Consider the following 23,668-nt stretch of genomic DNA (forward strand, 5'->3'; position numbering starts at 1 on the left):
CAGCATATCATGGTAGCACATAAAGGAGAAGTAACAGAAAGAAAGCAAGCTTGACCACTGTTCTGGTGATGTATAACAAACTGCAGAATCAGTCAGCTCTGTGTGTGTAATGCAGCAAGAGTAGCTGGAGTGGCTTTATAGCTGAACCAAAGCTCCATAGAAACTTGTTTGCCAGGATTTACCCAGAAGGGGTAACAGCAATACCTGCACCTACGCATTGTAAATTGGTAATGGAAGTATCGGATGGAGTTGGGATTCACATCCTTGGGATACGGTGAGAGTCAGAATGAAGTTTCCTTAGGAAGAGTAACTTCCATAATGTACAAATAGTGAATAAAATACTTTAAAAGAGGGGGAGGTGGCGGGGGGGAAGGGTTGTTGCCATCTGTTGTTCAGGAAGGCTGTTTAGTGTCGGGGATATCAGTTTTCTTCCTCCTGCTCCAGCACTGGAGGATCAGGACAGCAGGGCTAGCTGCTGTTTGCAGAAGATGGCCGCATCGGGCCACTATAAAAGGTATTGATTTTCCCCCCACCCACTGCAACAACTGAAAGGAATGAAAACCAATCCCTCCCTCTTCCCTGGTTGCTTTACGGAGGGTTCTCAGGACATAACTTCTGTGGTGATGTCTTACCCAGCCGCCTCCTCCCTGAAATGGAGAACAACCGTGTAATCGCTTCTTATTCCTCCTGGGGGGGAAAAGGGGGACACGAGCAGTTACGTAAGGACAAAGGCACTGCATCTCTAAGTCTGCCAGTTGTGGTGATTTTCTAGAAGAGATGTACCATCCTCCAAAGAAATAGGACAGATGAGAAATGGCTGGTGTTGTATTTGTCACTGAATGGTGGCCGTTCCTTAGTTGATGGATACCCCGTGTACTGTTCACCAGCGTAACCTTAGGGAAATGAAACGGATCTGGCCTACTTTGATAAGGGCTGTGAGATATCTACAGTCAAAGAAAGGTAATATATTAATGAGAGAAACGTTTGGTTTGGATAACGTTATTCTAACCCTTGGGCTAATCTCTTAAAGCTGCAGTTTAACTGCACCAAAAATTGATAAAACTTTAACAACTGTTTTGTAGCGTCTCAAAAATGTGATCTTGATGTATTTTTTATATATAAGATGTCACTTAAATGGTTCCTTTTCTCTTTAGATGTGACAGATGAAGCTTCTGGTGCATTGTGTGTGTGATCTCATAGCAAATATTTTATTGTTTGAAAATGCTTTGAAATGTTTCAGCAAGTTTGTGTTCACGCATAGTATGCTTACGCTCTTGTAGGATAAACCTAAAATCTTCCAGCTCTGTGGTACTGTGGGCTGACCTAATTGCTGTTAATTCTGTGTGCTCTGTCTGTGGGACTGCACCAAGGACTAAGATAGTGCTTGCTTTCTTGGTAAAACATTTGTGTAGCCTGTGCTGCCAGGTTTTGCCTCCTCTTTATGCTAGCGTCAATGCAAAGTAATGTTTGTGAATTTGATAACTTAGCTTGGATCTGCCTATTTCAGACTTGAGAATATTTTCATTGGCAAGTGAAGAGAAAGTGTGGATTTTGTTTACCGGCACATTTCTTCTCAGGAAGTAAGTCTGTATTGCTTTCCTTCAGTAGTGATAGGATTAAGATGGTTTTGGCTGCTTCTTTCCTCCCACCACCCTTCCCTTGCTAAGTAATTTGAAACTCGAAATCTCTCGTCTTGTGAAATAAATAGGTTCAATCTTGGTCAGACCTTCAGTGAGCGCTGCATTGGTGTCTGGGTCATTGCATTTCCTCCAGGCAAGTACAGAAAATCTCTTACAAGGGATGTTTTCTTTCTGACTTGTAGAGTAGATTAAAATTGCCTTCAATTTTAGCAGTACTTTTTTTGTGTGCACCAGTAGTAATCTCACCAAAGCTTACAGATATTAAAAGTTGTAGATGATGTTATGATGCTTTTGCTTCTAGCCTTCCTTCCCAAATTTTGCAAAGCATACCGTTTTTAGTGTACCAAATAAATGTAAATTGAGCAGCTGAGAGTAATTGGATAGCTCTGCTGTGTGTCTGTAAGTTACTCACTCTGAGGAGGAGGAAGTTTCTTTAATATCTTCCAAGTGAAGAGCTGTTAAATAATTTACAAACAATAAATTGGTGTAATGTGAAATGCATCACACATGAGTAGTCAGGGCAAAGTGACTGCAGTTATTGAACGCTGCCTTTAGACTGGGAGAGGTGCTGCTGTCTTCAGATAACTGCAGTTCTGTTCCAAACCTTATGTTGATTTTGTTTGAGAGCCAGCAATGTTGTGAAATTCATTAAATCCAGCAGGAAGGAGTTTTACCCCATTTATTGCAATCTGTTAATGTTGCAATCTTCTAGAAGCGATGAGCAACTCCAAGTTAAATGGTTATTTTCTGGTAAACCTTGTGATTTCAGGGAACGTTCAGAGGGGACCTGCTGGTGATGTTGAATATAAGCCAGGTTTTGATGCATAGGAGACAAGTTCAGTGCTTGCTCTCCCTCATTCCCAACCCTACAGTCTCTACTGTTCTACTAACAGGAAAATAAGTGATGATTTTAGTCTTGCAGACCCTTGGTATTTTAGGTGCTTGGTAATGGCTGGAAAGGAACACAGCAGTAGAAATGGTAGAAGAGTTGCTGGTGCTGGGAAAGTAGGCAGTTATTTAGAGTAATTAGTCTCTAAAACAAAGAGTTCTCTTTTATTTGAAAAGCAGTGTATATAATGTAGGCAGATAGTAGCTGTGGTGCATTAAGAGAGAAGACAGTTGGGAAAAGAAGAATTCAGTCTGTCATTTGACAGTCAGTTGTTAACTTGGTACGCTGACTGCATCAGCTGATGTGACACGTTGGCCGTTTATTTCCAAACCATAGATGTGTCTAAACTTTTGTTACTGACTGGCTTTCTACAGTGTGAGAGGTATATGTTTTGCACACGTTTAGGCACAGAAGTGTAGGTATGAGAATGCTGATGTGTTTCTATTAGTGGGATAGAAGATGGACCTTGAGATACTTTTAAGAGAAAGGAAGGCGATTACTTTGAGCTCCTGGAGAGCATTTAGTGTTACCTGTGTAATGCAGATGTGTGATCTTATCAGTGGTAGCACTTAGGAAAGGAACCGGTGTGGAATTGAATTCTGGGCTGTCTTTGAAAAAGTGACACTTATGTAAAACAGAATGTTTTCACTGTCCTTTTGAAGTTGCTTCAGATGAAGGCTGAAGAGCAAAGTCTGGAAGGTGGTATTTAAGAGGGTGGTACACTGAAATATTCCTCCTCTGCTGAAAGTTCAAATAAGAACGTAATTGCTTTCTTATTGTATTTAAATGTGGGTTTTTATCACGAATCAAGTAGGAAAAAAAAGTACGTGTATATAAGCATTGATACACACATACATACAAGTACGTTCACCCCGTCGCTTGTTCATCTATTTAGCCTGACAGTAGTTTGTTGGTATGTTTAGAAATTAGCTTCCATAGCTAGTAATCTAAAACTAAAAACTAAGGCAGGGGAGGTTTAGGTCAGATATTAGGAGGAAGTTTTTCACACAGGGGGTGGTGATGCACTGGAACAGGTTGCCCAAGGAGGCTGTGGATGCCCCATCTCTGGAGGCATTGAAGGCCAGGCTGGATGTGGCTCTGGGCAGCCTGGTCTGCTGGTTGGTGACCCTGCACATAGCAGGGGGTTGAAACCAGATGATCATTGTGGTCCTTTTCAACCCAGGCCATTCTGTGATTCTGTGATAATTCTTCAGGTCCTCTCCTTTTTTTGTGTTTTTAACAAAAAGAATCCTGTGGACAATAGGACAATATAATGTGATGCACAGCTTTTCTTGGAAGGACTGTTGCAGTAAAATTAGCTTTTCAGACTTGCTTTGCATTTGTAAGAACAGCATCAGCTTATTTATTAAATCCTTCCATTTGCTGAAGTGGGCCTTAAACAGAGTAGGTGCAAATGAATGCTATCCAAAAAGTTCTGTGAGCTAGCAATAAGTATGTAGTTTCTTTGGAATGATAATTTAAAAATATTGCAGCATTCACAGCAAGATCTCTCAGATCTCTCACAGAATAAGTGAGATCAGCACCACTATCTACTGGTGAATCTGTGTTAAAGGTACTGGGACCAATTCCTTCTGATGGGGAAGGATGGGGATTGCTGAGCATGGGGTTAACTGCTGATGCCCAGCATGGGATGTGACACTTTCTTCACAGGAAGAGGTTGGATTTTCACATTGGACGTAGTTGAGCAAAGATGTCAGGAAGTTTTCCTGGGCAGAATTCAGTTCTGCTGAGTCACCGTGTTGAGAATCATCTGTAGACAAACTCCCTTTTTTTTTCTTCCATGTGATAACTAAGTTTTGTTCCGCTGCCAGGAGAGGGATCGCTTCCTTCTCCCCAGCACCACCTCTGCTTTCCATGACTCCGTTTTGCCTGGAAGAGATTTCTGATCCTTAAAAACTGAGCACAATCCTTTGGTTTGCTTCTTTAGTTTAAATTGCACTCATTCTGTGCATGAAGTATACAGACCTCTTTACTGAGGTATTGCTTTATTGAGGCAATTCCTAAGGAAAATAATAGCTTCTCCATGCTATACGTTTCCTCGTTTTGAGTAACCAGAGGATGAAAAGTTTGTGACATTTGGTTTTGCTGTTGCTGGTTCCATCCTATGTGCATGGAACCAAACATTTCTGAGGAACGGCTCATAGCGAAGAGCTGTGGAAAGGTGTGCCAGCAAGTGAAAAACACGATAACCTGAAGTGTGGCATTTGGAGACTAAAAGCTAAGTTTTGACTTAAACTTCATATTTTGTCAAAGGAAGTTGAATAGTTGTAGCTTCTCATATGCATCCAGCATTTGCTGTTTCACCTTTTAGCCAAATGTGCCCTTGAAAATATGGCAGTTTCCTTTCAGGATCAGAAGAGATACTGGAACGGTAACTTCTCTAGAAAGCAACGGGTGATTTTTGCTTCTCAGGCTTCCAGAAGTCACCTTTATCACCATGTTCCTTATAGCCTGTGATACTGTGTTATCAGACTAATGATCATCACGTGCTTTCTTGTAACTATAAGGATTTGGCTGAAGCCATCCATATTTAAAACTTCTAATGATTATAGCTTCTTAATGATGCTATGCTGCTAATAGTTGGTCATGGGTTTTTACTGCTGTTTTGTTCTTTAATAGGACTTACAAAGATCACTTTGGCAAACAAAGCTGTTCTTAACAAGTAGCTGCTGGGTGGATGATGGTCTGCAGTCAAGGTAGATCTTTATTTCTAGGCAGGAGGATGGGAGGGAGCTAGATGTATTCCTGAAGTTTCACAGCTGGCTTCTGAAGGTAAGGAGCAATAGGGTTTGCATTCTGCTCAGAGGCCTTCTGCTGTATCATGATTGCAGCTCAGCTGCGGTCTGTTGTCCTTGCTGTTATTAGGAGATATCAATAGGAATCGTATTTCTGAAATCTTAGTGTATTTCATTCAAAGGAGGTTTTGTCTCAGCTGTGACATGATGGTTGCTTGAGATAAACTGAAGCAGAGTTGTAACAAAGATGCTTTAGACCAGAGCAGCCTTTTCCACTTGATCGCAGCGGCTGATTCGCGTACAACAACTTGTGCTGCCAGTCGACTCAGCGGCAGCTTTTTGTCCATTCAGGTGTTTGATTGCAGCAGACTGGAATAATATGGGCAGAATTAAAAGGCTGGCTTCAAAGGACTCTGATCTATGATTAAGTATAGCTCTACCTTTGAAATGGAAGCAGGCATCTGCTGTAGATATCCATCCTAGCCCTTTACTAGAAGATAAAGGTACTGCTCAGATAGCAGCAGACTGAGTGTCCTTCAGCCAGCAGCATTGTGAAGCTGTTCGTGTGTGCTGCTTTTATTCTATGGATGGCAAGGAGAGCAGTGGCTTGTATCCTGATGTACATCCTTCAAAGAAAAAAAAAAAAACAACAACCAAAAAAACTATTAGAGAGTCCAGAGGAAAGCTACGAAGATGGAGAAGAGTCTGGAGCACAGAGTGGATGAGGAGTGGCTGGGCTCCCTTGGTTTGTTCAGAGCAGGCTGAGGGGCGGCCTGATGGCAGCTGCAGCTCCTCACGGGGACAGGACCCCAAAGAATGCATGGAGCTGTGTCAGGGCAGGGGCAGCTGGGGGTCAGGGAAAGGTTCTGCACCAGAGGGTGGTGGGCATGGAACAGCCTGCCCAGGGCAGTGGGCACGGCCCCCAGCTGTTGGCGTTCAGGGAGTGTTTGGACCGTGCTCTCAAATTTATGGTTGGAACAGTGTTGTTCTTTTGTGGAGCCAGGAGTTGGATTGCATGATGCTTGTGGTTCCCTTCTAACCTGGGATGTTCCCTCAGTCTGTGATTCATCCTAGCATGTTAGTAGACTGAAGTCTGTTCTGTAAATCAGCTGTAGGTTTTAGCAAACGGTAGGGTTTTTCATATGTGTTCCTAAATGTTTTCTTAACGCTAAGACTTTTATTTTTTTTTTGCATTTGTGGTACTTAGAGAATTCAATGCCTGGAGTTACCTTGAGTAAAGTGAAGAAAGTGCTGCAGCCCCATTCCTGGTTTGTCCTTGAAAGGAAGGGTTGGCACTTTATATACTTCTGCTGCTAAGTTTCTTCAGTCACGTTGCTGATATGTGTATGTAAGTGGATACAAGGCATGATCAGTATCTCGGTGGGAAAATGCTCATTATTTGTTTTTCCTTTTAGTCGTTTTGGGAATTCAGTAGGCTCAATATCAGATAAAAACCAGAACAAATTGTTTCTAGTTTTGGCTGCAGTGAACTTCTTAGTAAAACCATGTGGCCTGCATAGGCTTGTAATGCTGGATGTGATATTTGAAGTGCCAAGTTAGTATATCTTAAACAGTTTTAAGTATCATTTGTTAATCAGTCAAAATTCAAGCGGAATATTGCTCTATCTGTCATGCCTTGCTTCTTTTTGAAGCTGATGTTTGTGAAGTTTTAAGTTTGCTGCATGCTTTCATGGAAATGAATGCACTGCAGTAGGAGCAGCAGTACTTGCTGTGAGTGTGGCTGCCTGGTAAGCCACAGTTCCATAGTTAAGCACTTCTGCACATCATTTAGGTTACATATGTCATATATAAGCAGTTTGGTCAGTGCAGATCACAGTCTGTACCTGCTCCTATTTAAACAATACACAGTGATTGGCTTATGATACTTAGGTCACTTTTAGTTTAAATAAATAAATAAGCTCCAAAAACTGAAGAATGGAATTGTTTTTGTGGATATTGTGTACTTTATTAATTGAAGATAAAGCAAAAATAGTGTTTTGATCACTGTCAACCCATTGTGATTCTTTTTTTAAACGTGGTGGCTGCTTATGGAGTTGCTTGAAATGAATTTGAGGAGTTTCCATTAATCTGTGATTCAACTGTGTGACTTTAGAGTGTTTATTCAGCACAGAAAAACAACGCTCGTGTTTGCGTAATTTAGGTTTATCTCCATTTGGTTATTTTATCTTGAATATGAAAATCATGGTCAAGACCAAGCAGAATTAACCAGAGTGGGAGGCTGTGGGCTTAAGAATCTCAGAAAGGAGTGAAATGCTTTCTATGAGGGAGAAAATCCACAGGGTGATCCTGTTGATGGTTCTGGAACTGCAGCTCTTCACAAATGAATAGTACACATCTTTGAAGCTGGTTGTAAGACAGGATTGGACTTAGATACAAAGTTAGGAATACAGAATATACCATTTTGAGGTATTAAGGATGCTGATGTTGAGTATCTCAAGTACTGTCCTCATTTGCTGAGTCGCAGTGGTTTGTGCATCTTGGGCAGAGGGCAGAATGAAGGCAGCTCTCAGGCTTGTACTCACAGCTCTTTTTTCTTTACGATGTTATCAACTGAGTGAAGTTCAGCACAAGCTGCTGGTTGGAGATGTAAAAAACAGGCAGACTTGAGGCACAATGCTGAACCTCAACTCAGTAGTTTTACTTGTGTACTTGCCTGTATTGTGTGCTTAGGGGTTTGTGAAAGGTGTTGGTATGCTGTCATTAATTTTAATGCTGTTTTAAAAAGAACTGATCTGTGATGTCTGAAGCAATCGCTGTTCTCTTGTTCAGTGGTAGGAACTTAGTGGGAGGTTGTGTGCACTGCAATTCCTTGGAAATAAGTTGTGCTTGGAAGCATTCATTTTGGTTGTTGTGGATGATGCCTTGACCTAGGACAGGCCAATTGTCAGGAACCTGAATTTGTCTGTCTGTGATGTACTCGATGGTTCATCCCTGGAATGGCCATATAAACAGGAGCTGGATTGCTTTTTGTAACTTACTGCCATAAAAAATCGTGAAGAGAATATTTTTCCTTCTTTTTTTCACACTTTCCTCACTGTTCATATCCAGTCTGCACCCACGTTAATATTGCTCCAGTTCTGATGGAATTGAAAACGCAGACTCATTCTTCTTCTCCAATGGGAAAAATAAATACCACGTAAGCTGTTCCCCTTCTTTTCCTCCCAAGGACAGCCATCCTACAGTAAGGCAATAAACTTGCTCATAAAACGTGTCCTTTGTGACTGACTGTGCAGTTTTTTACACATTTCTGGAGCTGGGACCAAGCCCTCTCAGGCATTGGAGGCTTCCTCCCTTCTCATCGGTATGTCTGCTCCAGTGCTTACCACCTGACCATAGGAAGCCATTAAACTTGCTGTTCTGCTGGGAGTGCACAAGCATGCTCACTGCTTGGCAAAATAAGGGCTGAGCTGGACAGGAGTGGATCTCAAGTGCCTCAGGTTGCAGATTTCTGTTCGTTATGACATATGTTTGCTTTGACATCAGTGGCACAGTGTCATTTGGCATTGAGTTTTTCTGCGTAGTATTATTTCTGGCTTTGATTACTACTACTTTGCATTTTTTCCTTTTTGCTTTTACTCCTTTTAGGCACGGTGATGCTATTTGTACTATCTCTGTGTGCTGTTTTGGTTAGTGTGTAAGAGGAGAATACATAAATGTTATAATAACTTGATTTATAAGTTCATAGTGTTCTTTCAAAACAGCATCTTATTCTTAGGAATATTTTCAAAGCAATTTGTTATATCTCTATTAATATTAACTTCTCATAAAAGCACAGAAGCAAAGAATTTAAATCTCTCCTGCGAGATGTGTCCTATGAGAACTGACAAACCTTCTCCAAAAATATCATATCATATCATAGAATGGCCTGGGTTGAAAAGGACCACAGTGATCATCTGGTTTCAAGCCTCCTGCTATGTGCAGGGTCGCCTACCAGCAGACCAGGCTGCCCAGAGCCACATCCAGCCTGGCCTTGAATGCCTCCAGGGATGGGGCATCCACAACCTCCTTGGGCAACCTGTTCCAGTGCATCACCACCCTCTGTGTGAAAAACTTCCTCCTAATATCTAACCTAAACCTCCCCTGTCTCAGTTTAAAACTATTCCCCCTCATCCTATACTGCCACTTCTTACACCTGATGCAGTGACAGAACACAGCAAGGTAATGTGCAAGGTAGAGATAGCATGCTGCTACACATTGTGCTTCTCTTAATTAAAATCTCACAGAAGAAAGCTCAAAAAGTATATATGTCTCCTGGCAAATGAGGAATAAAATATTTGTTTTTTTGTGTTTTTTTTTTTTTGTTCTGGACACTTATCTGTTCTGTAAAAGCATCAACTCTGGTTATTCAAATGACTTTTTAATATCGAGTATTTTGTGGGTAGTGGAAGATGAAAAATTGAAAGCAGGCATGCGAGTGAAGTAGCTATTTCAAAATAATATTGGAAGTTCTCTGCTTTCAGATGCTGTTAAAACAATGTAATCAGTACGTGCAAGATGGGTCTGAGTTGGTTTTAACCTTTAACTTGCCACGTAGCGGATGTGAAGTATGGAGAAGCTGAAGCAGCCCTGGCTTTTTGTGTGTAGGTGCAAGTTGTCTGCATCTTTGAAATCTGTGTCTTGAGTTTCATTTGATTAATTTAAAATAAAAATAAAAGTCTTCTCTTGTCTGTTTGAAAAAATAACATAGAGTGGGGGAAGTGTTTGGTGAGGGCAATTTTCCCTGGTTTGAGTTGGCGGGAAGAACTCCTTAAGAGCAGCCCGGCAGAGCAGGGCAGAGTCCTGGTAGATTGAGAAGATAACAGAGAGCTCCTGGTATATAAAAAGGATGACATGAGCTGGCAGTGTGCACTTGCAGCCTGGTCGGTATCCTGGGCTGCGTTAATAGAGGGATGGCAGCAGGGAGGTCATAGCAGAAGTCTCAGTTCTGCTGCTTGCTCACTTTGCTTCTTTTCACCTCCTTTTGGTGTCCATCACTCTCTGTACAGCACTGGGACAGAAGAACCTGGCTGCATTTTAATTGAGTTTTTGCTGAATATCTGTAGCTGGTGCCATGGTAGTTAACTCTCAGATGTTTTGTTGATTTGGGTGTAAATTACAGTTGCTTATCTTTGTCTGCCTTCTATCAGATGCAAACAAACCTTATTTGTCCATGCTGTTACTCAGGAATTCCATCCATTTTTGCCCCTGTATCCAAATTCCTGGACTTAAGAATTTCTTCAGTAAGTTTTATCACCTGATACATTCTGATCCTAGTAGAAAAACTGCTGTGCAGTGTTAGCAAACACTCTTAAGTGTTTCTAGGGGAAATTGCCATTGTTCTGAGTGAAACAGGATAGTTAGCCTGATTTTTTTTTTTCTTTTCAGACTGTGCCCTCAAGGCCTTCAGCTCATGCACTGATGCAAAGCTAGGAGATGCTTCCATTTTTAACAGTGGAAGTTTGTAGAGCTAAGGAGAGTGATGCATTTAAGAGAATGTGTTCAGTATTCCACAAGTTGACTTTCTGTACCTTGATGGGTTTCCTTTGCAGACGTTTTGTAACACCATCAAAACTCCACGTTGCGAAAGATTGAGGTTTTAAATGGCAATTGGCTCAGAAGAACATTGCGGGTTGTTGGGTTTACAAGCATTTCAAACCCAGAAAATAGGAGAAAAACTGCTTCTCTTGCTCTTCACTCAGGAAATGAGAGAGTAATCTTACATTAATTGCTTATCATTAATATATCAAAGGTCTTATGCTTAGTCTGTTTTACATCTGTTCCAGAAACAAAACACTTGACAATTACAGCTTTGCTGAACTTAATAACTCTATTATCTACACTTAAGATGGAGCATGAAAATCCTTTGTAATTTCCATTCTCTTCCATTTAAAATGAAGGGTGGGGAGCAGAGGTGTTGCTCTGATGAGCTAAAGAACCATTCGTCTTTGGTAGGAAGAAGATGTCTGTGGGGACTGCGTAGGTCAGCAAGACCCCTGTGTGAGGAGGTAGCTCAGGCACCAGGAGGTGAGTGTTATTTCGGCCAGAAGGCTGAATGCTGTAAAAGTTTGGTCCTGACTACACTGGTTGTGTGAGTGGTTTCGATCAGCAGCTCCTCCTCCTTCTTTCCACTCTGACATTTACTGAGCATCCAGTACATGACTGTTAAAGGCTCTTGGTCTTATCCACATATGCTGATTTAGTTGATCAAGTGCACCTGGGTACCGGCTGATAGTTGATAAATGGCTTGGAGGAGTGGGGAAAATAAGGTTGAAGTTGAACATGATACACGACTGTTAATTGTTGCTATTTTAACCGAATTATTTTCACCCTCTTCATTGTTTATAGCAGAAGAGCTCACTTTCTCTATTGGAGCTCTGCCATTTCTCCCCTCCCCCCTGGCTTGCCCTTGTGTTGTAAATCAGTAAGTGCAATTTAATGGTTTGGTTGTCAGAAGCTCAGAGTTGTCAGATTTTGACTACAAGTGATTTGTGCAGCTTATGGAAGAAAGCAATGTCACTGAAACCCAACTCTTGCTTCTCTGTCTCCTACTTATTTTCCCCACACTCCACCCAGGTGTAGTCCAGGAAGAGCAGTGAGCTGATACACCAGCTGATATGTATGGATATATACGATACACCCATATAATATGAGAAGTCTGTTCCCTTACTATTGGCTGTATGCTTCTGCTGCTGCCTTTGTAGTAGCTCCAGAGCTTTTTAGAGCTCTTTTTGAGCCACTTAACCATATTTACATGGCAAAAATAAACAAAAACAAAAATCCACTAACACGAAACCAGAAAAAAAAAAAAAAAACCTGAAGAGATTTTATTCTGTCTTAGTAAGTAAAAGCAGCTCCAAAAATGTGTAGGTAGCAATAGGATGCTAAAGAAGGAAAGCCAGGGTTGCTCAAGTCAGGCAGAGCGGATGAGAAAAGGCTTGGCAGGGAGGAAAGGGGTAGCAGGCTCTGCAGCTTTGACAGCAGCAAGGACAAATTGGGTATGTTAAATTGGTTCAGCAGCCTTTGGTGACAACTTGTTTTCCTTTGAAAAATGAGCTTAAACTTCTGTACAAATATGTATGTGCATGTTCTTTGGAAATAATCATGTATCAGTTTTGTTGTCTGCAGCTTCTTGTAGAGGCAGAGCTGAGAAACCAGACTCGAGTTCTTTTAATGATATTTGAATGTTAAACTATATATGGGAATTTGAACTGTTATTGACTTATTTGACTTAAAAATAACAGCAACAAAACAACAAATAAACCCTGTAAGGATGAGAATATACAGTGTAGATTTCCTGACACATTCATAGGTGTGCTTTTTTCCCTCAGTTTTTGCATTTTTCTAATTGTTCTATGCAAGAAAACTCAATTTTTTTTTTGGTACTTCATTTAATTTTCAGACTTAGTCTCTCTCAAGCCTCAAGATAGGTATCTTGAGCTGGCTTTCAGCTGGACTTTGACAGAGAACCATTCTTCAGCTTTAGTGATAGAAGCAAAAGGTGAAGCTGTGGAATTGAAGAATGTGAAAAATGCATCACGTCACTGGCCCATCTAGCACACTGTCTGCTTCTTCCCAGGTCTTCCCTATGAAAATTAGGAGATTAGTTTATTCAAATATCAATGCATTCTTTTATCAGGGGACTCAGGGTTCATTTAATCCATCATCTTACAGATACCACAGATGTTAATCAAGCTCTTCTCTGTCTCCTGGTCTCACAATTTGATGGGTTCCAGCATTTTGAGTTCTCCCTAATAGAACTGCTGCTCTGCCACAGAGCATTTTGGTTGCCTTTGGGTGGGGTTTCTAGATATTAATTGTGGTAGAAAAGAAGCTTCATTGTCTTGAACTGCACCTTGAGGTTAAAACAGAATAAACGTCCATGGTTCTCTGCTGGCAAGAAGTTGTGTGATGGTAGGCCTCCAACCCCTGCCTTTAGCAAGGTGTCTCAGAACCTCTTCCACGTTATGAATGTCCCCACTTTCGTTCATTAATGTGTTAAGGATCCTTCATTTAGAATACTTACTGCTTTACTCCTTTGTGGGATCTTTCCTAAAGCAAACTTCTGTATCAGGTTGCATCAGGATTTGAATGGTGCTCCTCCAGCCTGTGAAATACTGCTGCATAAAGAAGATGAATCCGGCACGGAGAGTGTGTTGTCACAGCAAAACAACACTCATTTTGTATGGAAATACATTTGTTCTCTTTTCTGGAGGCTTTTCCTCCTATTTTCACTCTAGCCACTGCGGAATGCTTTTACAAGATGCTCAAACCATGTTGAGGAACATGGTTTAGTGAGTACTGTTGGTGATAGGTGAATGGTTGGACTGGATGATCTTGAAGGTCTTTTCCAACCTCGGTGGTTCTGTGATTCTGTGAAACAGATTAAGAGCACAGGTTGCAAATGCTTGAGGACTCCTTGCTTCCTGAAGTTCATGTGCAAAGTTCCTTTGATTACTGGTCTCTAATAACAGATTCTATTTTCAGGGCAAATGCTACTCAGCACCTTAAAAACTTTTTTATTTTTATTATTAAAACATTTTTAAGTGGCCTCCAGTATTAATGTTTCTACATGCTCTGACAGGGACTCAAGGAAGACTGGGTTGATAGCTCTGTGTAATACAGGCTTATGGAACTGTTGTAACATCAATTTATTGCCATCAGGTGTTTCTGTTCTGTGAGTTCAGATTGTTGGATAAGAATTGCATTTTTTTTTTTTCCCCCCCAGGGAAGAATAGTGAAACAACAGTGCACCATAAAATAAGCTTCATCTTCTGGGTCATCTTAAGATATGCTCAGATCTGCTCTAAAATGGTGTAACATCTTCTGGTGGAGGTAGTGAAACCTGCTTACTTGTGTGTGTTTGTTTGTGTTTTAGTTTATTTTTTAGTGTTTGCCTTCGTTTCTTCGTGTGCCCCGTACCATGAAGACCTTACCAAGCCATTGCCATGTCCTTTGACAGCCCTGCAGGATGAGGGGCAACGTACGCCGGTGGCTTTGGATGTAATTGAGTACTGATAGAGCTGTGGTTAGAGCAAACTGAAACCGTTGTTTTCATGGAAGGCTGTATTATATTTTCTTTCCTATGTGGATGCTGCAAAACCTGTTAGAGTTTTGATCCAGACTGTCCCTTCTGATGGGGGCAGTGGCGAAGGAAGCGGTGCGTTGGGTTCTCAAAAGGTTCACAAATGGTTTCTTCCACTGGGCAGTATGAGGTAATGAGAAGCATAAAGCTGAATAGCTACAGAATCAGTCTTTGCTGTAGAGGATTGAGCCGTTTTTTCTTCTGCAGACCAATATTTTTTGAAGTTTTCCCTCTTTGTGAGGAATTGCCAAAGTCGGTCAACTGATTTAGCAGCCATGGTGCCCTATTGCACTGCTCTTATTCGTGTGTGTGTGTGAGATGCGGAGGAATATCATCTTCAAAAGCTGTAATTGGAAGAATTTTTATGGTCGGCCTACATTAAACTACCATTCAGTTGCTTGAATAAGAATCACTTTGTTCTTCGTTTCTCTGTATGTAACAGAGGCTGTAATTACCGGCTCTGGAAAACACTTGAGCCACAATAGGCTGAAGTCAAACTTTTTACAGGTCATTGGTTTTTGTAATGGGGCCATTGCCATGCAATGGGACAATGTGACTATTGTCATGCACTGTTCCTCCCGAGTACTTAAGTGCCTCTTATCTGATGTGCTCTTCTGGCTTTCATAAAAATAGGGATAACATGAGGGCAACTTAAACTGTTGCAAAGTGAATCAGAAATTAAAAGCCTACGCAGCCGAATGTTGTGTAATAAAGGCTGGGATGCTATAATCATTCAGTATCCAAAAGCTAGGAAGGGCAAGTTTAAAGTCAAATAGTAGCAAAAGCCAAATATTTTTATCGCTGATAATGCATAGCCGAAATACCTTACTGCTGCCCTTAGCTGTTCAGACGTGTCTAGCTCCTAATCTCCTCGAAGCATGCTCTCATTATCACTAATTCTGATTTACACGTTGTGTTTGGTATTCTGGAAAGACAGTAAACACTCACTGCTTCTATTTACTACTTGTACAGCTGTTCAGAAGAAATTGTGCTATGTAGGGCCTCCAGTGAGCAGTGTTCAGTAAGTAGTACTTGAAATGGTTAAGTTCAATTGTTTGCATCACTGTCCTGTTCTGATGTTCAGAAGTAGGGTTGTTGCCAACCAGTGGTGCATCTTCACAACAGTTAGAATTCTGTTGTAGCCTTTTTGTAGAAATACAGAATTGTTACTACTCAATTCTGTGCTTTTTCACAGAATCACAGAATGGCCAGGGTTGGAAGGGACCTCAAGGATCATGAAGCTCCAACCCCCTGCCACAGGCGGGGCCACCAACCTCCCCATTTAATACCAGACCAGGCTGCCCAGGGCCCCATCCAACCTGGCCTTGAACACCTCCAGGGACGGGGCATTCACAACCTCTCTGGGCAGCCTGTTCCAGCACCTCACCACTCTCATAGTAAAGAACTTCCCCCTGATATCCAACCTAAATCTTCCCTCCTTCACCTGAAAACCATTTCCCCTTGTCCTGTTGTTATCTACCCTTTCAAAGAGTTGAAGTTTTGAGTTTTTGGGAAAGTTATAATACTGTTATAATCAGTTATAGTACTGTACACCTTGCCAAAGAGATTCAGAAGATCAACAATTGAAGCTATAAGAAAGGATTGGGGTGTATGTGGACTTCAGTGGTACCAATGGATTACAGTGGGCATTTGGAATGGTGCTGAAAACTGAAGCAAGTATCTGGCTGGACACCTTGTTCTAATTGAAGACATGGATTTTCTTTTATTTCCAACTCAGATGATATTTCCTCATTATCATCTCCTTTAATATTGCAACTAGGAATTGGTGCTGACTCCAAAGGGAGTTGCTGAGTACTGCTGGTTATACAACAGTGTTGCAAGAAAATTGGGTTAAACCCAGCCTTTGAGGTATGTCAGGACTTATCCCATGGATTTGGGAAAGGGTGCCATATTGAATATTGCAAGACATCTTACTGAAGCTGGATTACTGCTTAACAGTAGACGTAGCTCAGCTCCTTGTCAATACTCTTTAAAATTTTTCTCCATCTTTCTATCCTGAGGTGCAGTGGCTCCTGAGTAATAGGAAATACTTCTGGAGCACTTTTCAAAAGTGATTTAAAGGCTCTTGAGACAGCCCTCGCTAACAGCAGCTGTGCATGACATCAGCCCTTGTTTCAGCTAGTCTAGGGTGGGTATACTTATTAATTGATTTTTTTGCTGAGATGTGCTTGCCTCCCGTTCAGGCTGAAGGATGTCATATTGCTTCATTTCGTACAGTTCTCGTAGCTCACGTTTTCTGTGAATTGTCTCTTCGTGCTTCCCCTGAACATTTAATCTCCTGAAACATTGATACAATTGAAGTACATTTTCTGCACGTTTGCGGCTTGCGATGCTGATCTTGTTTTTACTTTGGTCTCTATTATATTTTTCATTTTGACCTTTTGGTGTTTTTCTAAAATACGTGATTGTGTGTTAGGAAAGAGACTATAAATTTTTACCTTGTACTGAACTAAGACCTTGAGTTTAAGTGTTAAAGGCAGCATTCCAAAGGAAAGAAAATGGTCAGCAGTTGTCAGTTTTGGACTATTCTTCCATTTCATATCGATATAGTGAAATTGTTGATGTGTCAGTTTGGACTAAAACAGATAACAAGAACTCATTATTGAAATGCTTTTAATGTGTCTGGCCAGCTTGCTTCGTACTTTTTTGACCTGGGGGGCTTAAGTGCTTCTGACCACAATTAGTGAACTTGAAAATAAATATATTTATGAGATGTGATCATCAGGAAGCATCCAGAGAGGAGATGTGAAGGGATGTGTGTTCCTGGACATGTAGCTATAGAAAGTGTTAACCAGGGGAGTGAATTTGACTGGAAGGAGAAGAGAATTACAGCTTTTTTTCCTCTTTCTTTTGAACATCAGCATTAACTGAAAGAAAAACAAGAAAAATAAGTTCAACAGGAAATAAACAGGGAGGTTCCAATATGACTTATGGAAATGGCTTAAATATATTGACTGTTTCTGAAGGCAAAATGACTGTTATAGGAAGAAATACTTTTCCTCTTTTCTTTCTCTTTTTATATCCAGTTTGAAATCAGAAAGCTAAAAGCTTCCTCACATTTTTCTTTGTTGAATTCATGGGGATGTGATTATAGGTATCTACTTGTGCTTTTTATTCTATCCAGTCTTTTGGGAATGTGACTGTGCCCTAACTCTGTGTATGCAGCTGAGTCATGGGACCCTTGGCAAGTAGAATGTGTTGACTGTTTCCTTAGGAGAAATGGGGTTTTGTAAGTATCCCAGTGATAGGGAGTCCTCCATCTGTCCCAAACCTTTTGATACATAAATACAAAGAAACTCAACAACAACAAATGATATCAGGAGATGATGTATCAAAGGAATCAGCAGTGTGGAAAACTTGGTGCAGACCCCTGAAAATGCAAGTTTTGTACTGGGAGAAGTACTTAAAATTATGCCTTATTTCCTCAGTTTCTGTGGGAGTGAGATAGACAAGTTAGTATTTGCAAGGTGAGCTGCAACAGGATTTAATGCAAACTGTGAAAATGGATTGGGCTTTAAATTCACCATGTGTTTACTGTGTGATGTGAGAGACGTTGCTGATGGGCTTTATTGTTCAAAAAGGCTAATAATCTACCCTGATCTACATAGTACATGCAGAGAGCATGACCTGGGTATTCTGGTAAAATTACAGAGGGATTGCAATCCCTCCATGACCCATTATGAAGTGTTTTAAGAACTTAGTATATCCTCTGGATATAGATCCCAGGCTTGCCCTTCCAAAATGCTTTTCCCATTTTGAGCTTGAAGTTGGCTGTTGTTTCACTTTGTGGCTGGACTTGATGATCTTTAAGGTCTTTTCCGACCTGAGCAATTACATGGTTGTAGTGTGGGAGGAATTATTAATTTAGCCCTCACCAATTTGCTGGGTTTTTATTGTTCGTCATTGTCATCTCACTGAGAACCATGGAGAGGAGCCTCACTTCATCTTCATTATTCCCTCCCTGTCAGGTATTTATACACGTGGATGAGGTCCCCTGGAGCTCTCTTCTAGAAACTGTCATAGATTTGGGTGTCTTCAAGCCTGAGATGGGTTCACCTCAGCAACATTATAAAAACTTCACCGTAGTTGTAAAGGTTATGATGAAGTCATAGTGTCAATAACTATAGCTCAGTTCCTTGTCAGACAGACTTGTTGGCATCATGTTGGTGGCCATGTGCCAAGTCTTGTATTGAGTAACTTATTTTCCATATATTATCCATTTGCTAATAGTGCAGACATTTTTGACATTGAAAAGGTTGACTCTATCAGGCTACTTAACACTTTATTAATGGATTTAAATATTTGTTATGACTTCTTTTGACTGTCTCGTTAGTGGAAGGGATTTCATTTCTCAGTACTCAGAGCTGGTGGTGAAGTATGACTTTGAGCTTTGATTGTTTGTACTGCCAGAAGTCATAATATTGACTTTGTTTCCATTGCAGTCATCAAATGTGGGGAATATGCAGTGGTGGTAAGTTGTCAGCAGGAATTAAGTTGAGCAGTGAGTGAGTTGTGAACAGATTTTTAGAAGTCATTCAGTTAGTGAACTCATAACTTTGTGTTTTTGAGAAAATAAAAACAACTTTATTGTAATTTATTCAGATATCAGTAGTGAAAATGGCCGCCATTTAAAATCGAATTGTAAAAAAAAGAAAAGCACAAGCAAGGTCAGCAGTGATTCCTTGCTGTGCAGTGTGGTTTTGTTTGGTTTTCAATAATAATAATAATGATAAAGGCTCTTCTGACCTCACTTCAGTGTCTTCCATTTACATTCCTAAATCTCAGCTATTCTGCCAGATGATAGCAGGTTATCAAAATGATAACACACATTGTGATTTGGGAACAGCTTACAGCATCTTGGCAGAATCACCTAATATCAGCAGGCCAGGATGGCTTTGCTCCACTCTCCTGAAGCATGGAATAAGTTGTTGTAGTACTGGGAAATAATGGGAATAAAGGGAAATGTTGGTTTTGTTGTGTTGTGGTTTTTTTTTTACGGTGTGTGAACTGGGAGATTGATAGCTTCTCATCTTGGAAGCCCAGAGGGAGAGAGAACACTCAGCTCTGCATACAAACAGGTTGACCATTGGGCTTGATGTGCCTCTGCTCCTTTATCATCACAGTACCCAATAAAACCAAGCAGAATAAAGTCAGAACAAAATAGCTCATTTCTGCTGTATAATAGCCTCCTGCCTGTCTGGTTAATACCAAGAGGACTAAAGCTGATCTGTCTGTTTTGTGAGATCACAAACCTGGCTGGAATGTAGAAAAGCTCAAGTAAGCATCCTTGTTTGGTCACCTTAGCTCTCTTTGCATCTTACAATAACCAAGCAGATCTTGTAAAACAGTCGTCAAACTGTCCTTAAGAGAAGTGCAGTTATGTTTTACAAAATTTTGGCCAAGGGCAAAGCTTTACAGTCACATCATAAACTCAAAACCGGGGGCTGGTTTTAATGGTTAAGTTAATAGATCCATAACCAGAGCTATGGCATGTGTTTCTGTAACTTAAGAGCTATCCGAATTTACTGCCTTTTTGTTACCTTGTAAAGAAAGCACTGGCGTTTTTAGAAGTTGAAAGTTGTAAAGAACCCAAAGATGATGAAATTTTTAAGGAAAAGTGCTTGTCTGACTTGTAGTACGAAGTTGTTTTACCTTTAAATGCTTCTGTCCTGTGAAATGCTGTGAGTACTGACCATATCCTGTACCTAGGATGGTCCTCAATGCTGGGTTCTGGATTTTCTCCTCAAGATGATGCGTATTTAGAAATTCCCTCTGTCATAAGTGGTTTTTTTTATGCACTGAAATTATGGTAAGAGCACTTCTGTGTATAAAACTGATGTCTTTCATCACTTCCCTGTTTGCAGCTCTCAAGGGATATAGACTGTCCGTAATAAATCTGTGGTTAGACACTCAAAATACTTTTCTGCTTCTCCCTGTAGCTTTTCTCCCTTTTTCTGCCAAAGAAAATCTGTTAAATTTGTCTGTTAACTTGATGACATGCTACACATAAACATTAAAGCAGGTGTTCTTCTTGTTCCCCGTGGCCAAAAAAAGAAAAGAAATCCTCATGTTGCTTTGGTTTGCAGTGATTTTCTTCTACTGTTTGTTGTGGGTAAGCTTGACATATAACACTCAGTGTTTTTACTAGTGACTTTGGGGTAGTGTAGTAGGTTTTAAAGGAAGCAGAACTTAATAGCAAAAAGTTAAAAGTGGCCCAAGTTGAGCAGAAAACTGCTATTTAATTCTTAGTCATTACACTGTTGAGAGCAGTTAGGACTTTGGCCAAGGGAGTTGCCTTTAGGCTGCTCCCCAGTCTCCTCTGTTGGAGTTTTACAGCCCAATTTCACATTACAGGAGAGGAGCTTTGCAGAAGGTCATGATGTGTTGGTCTCCGTCTGCCAAGAGGAGGATTGCTAGACCTGCTTCAGCTTTTTTTATGAAAGGTTTTTATGAAAACAGCTTGCAAGCTCCTTCTGTGAGGATAAAACAAAAGGTTTTGCTTTCTGATCTGTATTTGTTGGTGTAGAGTGGACAGAAGGAAGGATTTATAAATAAGTATAGGATTAGTTGAGAGCACTTTAGTTTCATCGGTCTGTTCCCAGAGCCAGCAATGAGCAGGTATAGAAATTCCCTCAAGTATCAGGCATGGAAAGTACTTGGGAGAAGTGTCTTCCACTTGTTGGCCTATGCTTACCTTCCCTAAGGGCTTGCATCTGAGGCCTTTGTCTGACCCAGTATTGCCAACTTGAACTTTGTACAGCTCTGGGTGGATGCGATTCCCTCTGATTTACTGAAAAAGTCCTGCTGTCATACTGTGCAGGTAGTCTGTTGGTTTCCTCTCACCTTGTGCTGTAGCTCCTTGCCTTGGAGGTGCTCAGGGCCAGGTAGGATGGGGCCCTAGATAGCTTGGTCTGGTATTAGGATATACTCAGATATTCAACAGTGGTAGAGTCTAAAGCAATGTCACTCTCTTCTCCTTCTGACTCTTTCCCAAGACAACTTTACTACTCGGAGGCATTCACTGTACCATGCCCAAAAGATCAAGCTTGTTGTTCTTTAGCATTTCCACATTTGATCGACTGCCTCCCTGCTGTGTTCACTGTGCGAGGAAGAGGCGCTGAAATTCTTGGTGCACTTGTGCAGCCCTGACAGCTCAGCTCATTGATCTTTGTTGTTTGCAGCCAGCAGACTGAGATGATTCCTAAGGCTGTATCGAGCAAAGGAAAATGTATTGTTTTCTCTTTTTGTCTCTTGTTCGGTATTGATTTCTCAGATACCATCTGCTCATTGTGGACAAATTCGCAGCAGTAGCCAGGATGCAATTTTTTGCTTCTTTGAGATACAGGTTCATACTGTTGGCTGTGTCTTTTGCCGCTAGATACGAAAATCACTTGGAAACAAAAAAAAAGTCAGTGGCATAGCAGTATGTAGAACAGTGGAATGACTTTGGTTGGAAGGGGTCTTAAACCCCACCCAGTTCCCATGCCCTGCCATGGCAGGGTTGCCACCCACCAGATCAGACTGCCATCAAACCTGGCTTTGAAAGCCTCCAGCGATGGGGCATCTTCAGCTTCTGTGGGCAGCCTGTGCCACATTGTTCTACCACAGTTGCTGGGAGGGCGTTCAGTGGTGATCTTCATGGTGCCTCGTTGAAGGATGAATTTCACTCTGGATGGTCTGAGTTCCACTGCGTCCCAGAATAGCTGAAAATCTGATCTGATTTATAGAAGACTGATCTTCTATGGTCTTAGCATTAAATTGGGGAGGCTGGTGTTGGTGTGCGTTGCCATCATATAGATTCGGATTTGTGTCTTGGGTGTCAGGGTTTCCCAGTGCCAGTCTTTGGGCTTCTGTAAGGCCAACTTTGAGTGAGCAGTCCTGGCAGTGGGAGCTCCTGGTAAAACTGGAAGTCAGCATTTGCTCTTCAAAGGAGGATGACTGGATCAAGATACAGAAAGTGAAGGAAGAAGTCTTGTATAAGATACCGCTTCTGTTATGTGTGCTGTACACATTAGATTGATGTACTCTGTGGGGTTCACCATTTTTTTGATACTACTCTGAATAGATTTTGTTTTAGTAAACTGTTCTAGTAGGGAGCTCCGAATAAGCAATTAAATGAGCCTTAAAAATTAGTCTTGCAGAATTTGCGGTAAACGTTTTGTCTGAATCAGTCTAAGAATTTGGGCATAATGAAAATTAATTTATTTTCTGTTTCCCTTTTCCAGAATATGACAGATACCTAGCATCTAGCAAAACCATGGCAGCAGCTTACCTTGATCCAAACTTGAATCATACACCAAGTTCAAGCGCAAAGACGCACCTCGGTACTGGGATGGAGCGTTCCCCAGGGGCCATGGAGCGAGTCCTAAAGGTTTTTCACTACTTTGAAACCAGCAGTGAGCCAACGACGTGGGCCAGTATTATCCGGCATGGAGATGCTACTGATGTTCGAGTAAGTCTGGTTTTAGTGTTCTCCTGCCCTCCTTAGGTTAAATGCAAACTTTACCCTCAAAAGGTGAAATCTGGAAACCAGGAAACACAGAAGATTCACTGTTTATTTTGAAATAATCTTTACCTGTTGTATGCTTTCAGTAATTTTTGGAAAAGGCTTTAAGTGGTACCAACTTTCCTTCGGGGAGAGAGGGGAAGAGCTGTGGAAATTGATGTATGATAGTTGGGGAAAGTAAATAAAGGTAAACAATTGTTTAATATATGTAAGGATATGTTGTTTTTTTCTTTTAATTCTTGTTTAAAAAGCATTTCCTTCCACAGTGGGGGAATAAAACATTTTACGGCAAAGCCGTTTCTTCCCACCTTTCTTCCCCTCCTCACCCAGTAGTCATCTGGTTTTATTTGTACAGTGCAGTCCTTCAGCTAACTTGAACAAAAAAAAAGAAGACTAAGGATTGTTTTAGTAATTTAGGTATATGTTATCTTAAATACGTGTGTAAGTATACATATGCATGAAAATATTGTGTTTATTTCGGAGAGGGTTAAACAGGTCTGTGTAGAATGTGTGGAATAGTAATCTGACTATGAGACCCTTTACTTAGCATTTGCTACACTCATTCACATTCTGAGGTCTTGTATGAAATGAACTCTGGCATTTCAAGTATTGTTAAAGCTTAGTTGTTTGCTTGTTTTCAGCTATTGTCCAAGACCAGTCTTGCCTTGTGGTAGGTGGTTTACAGGGTTGGCTTTGTTCTGCAGGGTTCTTGCTGTGCAAACGGGTTGCCACCTGCCCATTCCTTCCAGCATCTGTATTCTCTGTACAGTACTT

The 23,668-nt window shown here is 41.0% G+C and overlaps 1 protein-coding gene across 15 annotated transcripts in view; it reads left to right on the forward strand.

The window, feature by feature from the left end:
- Nucleotides 1-23,668, forward strand: part of PTK2 (protein tyrosine kinase 2) — a 193,840-nt gene that overhangs the window by 56,387 nt on the left and 113,785 nt on the right. For 8 of the 15 annotated variants that reach the window (XM_048940406.1, XM_048940408.1, XM_048940412.1 and 5 more), the window contains 2 exons: nt 11,238-11,309; nt 22,614-22,840. In XM_048940406.1, coding sequence (XP_048796363.1) covers nt 22,646-22,840 — 195 coding nt within the window. In that variant the 5' untranslated portion in view covers nt 11,238-11,309; nt 22,614-22,645. Of the gene's footprint in view, nt 1-11,237; nt 11,310-14,095; nt 14,118-22,613; nt 22,841-23,668 lie in introns of those variants that run through there. The other 7 variants (XM_048940405.1, XM_048940404.1, XM_048940409.1 and 4 more) reach the window with 2 other exon arrangements.

Source organism: Lagopus muta, chromosome 3 (assembly GCF_023343835.1).
Source record: "Lagopus muta isolate bLagMut1 chromosome 3, bLagMut1 primary, whole genome shotgun sequence".
NCBI classification, from domain to species: Eukaryota; Metazoa; Chordata; class Aves; order Galliformes; family Phasianidae; genus Lagopus; species Lagopus muta.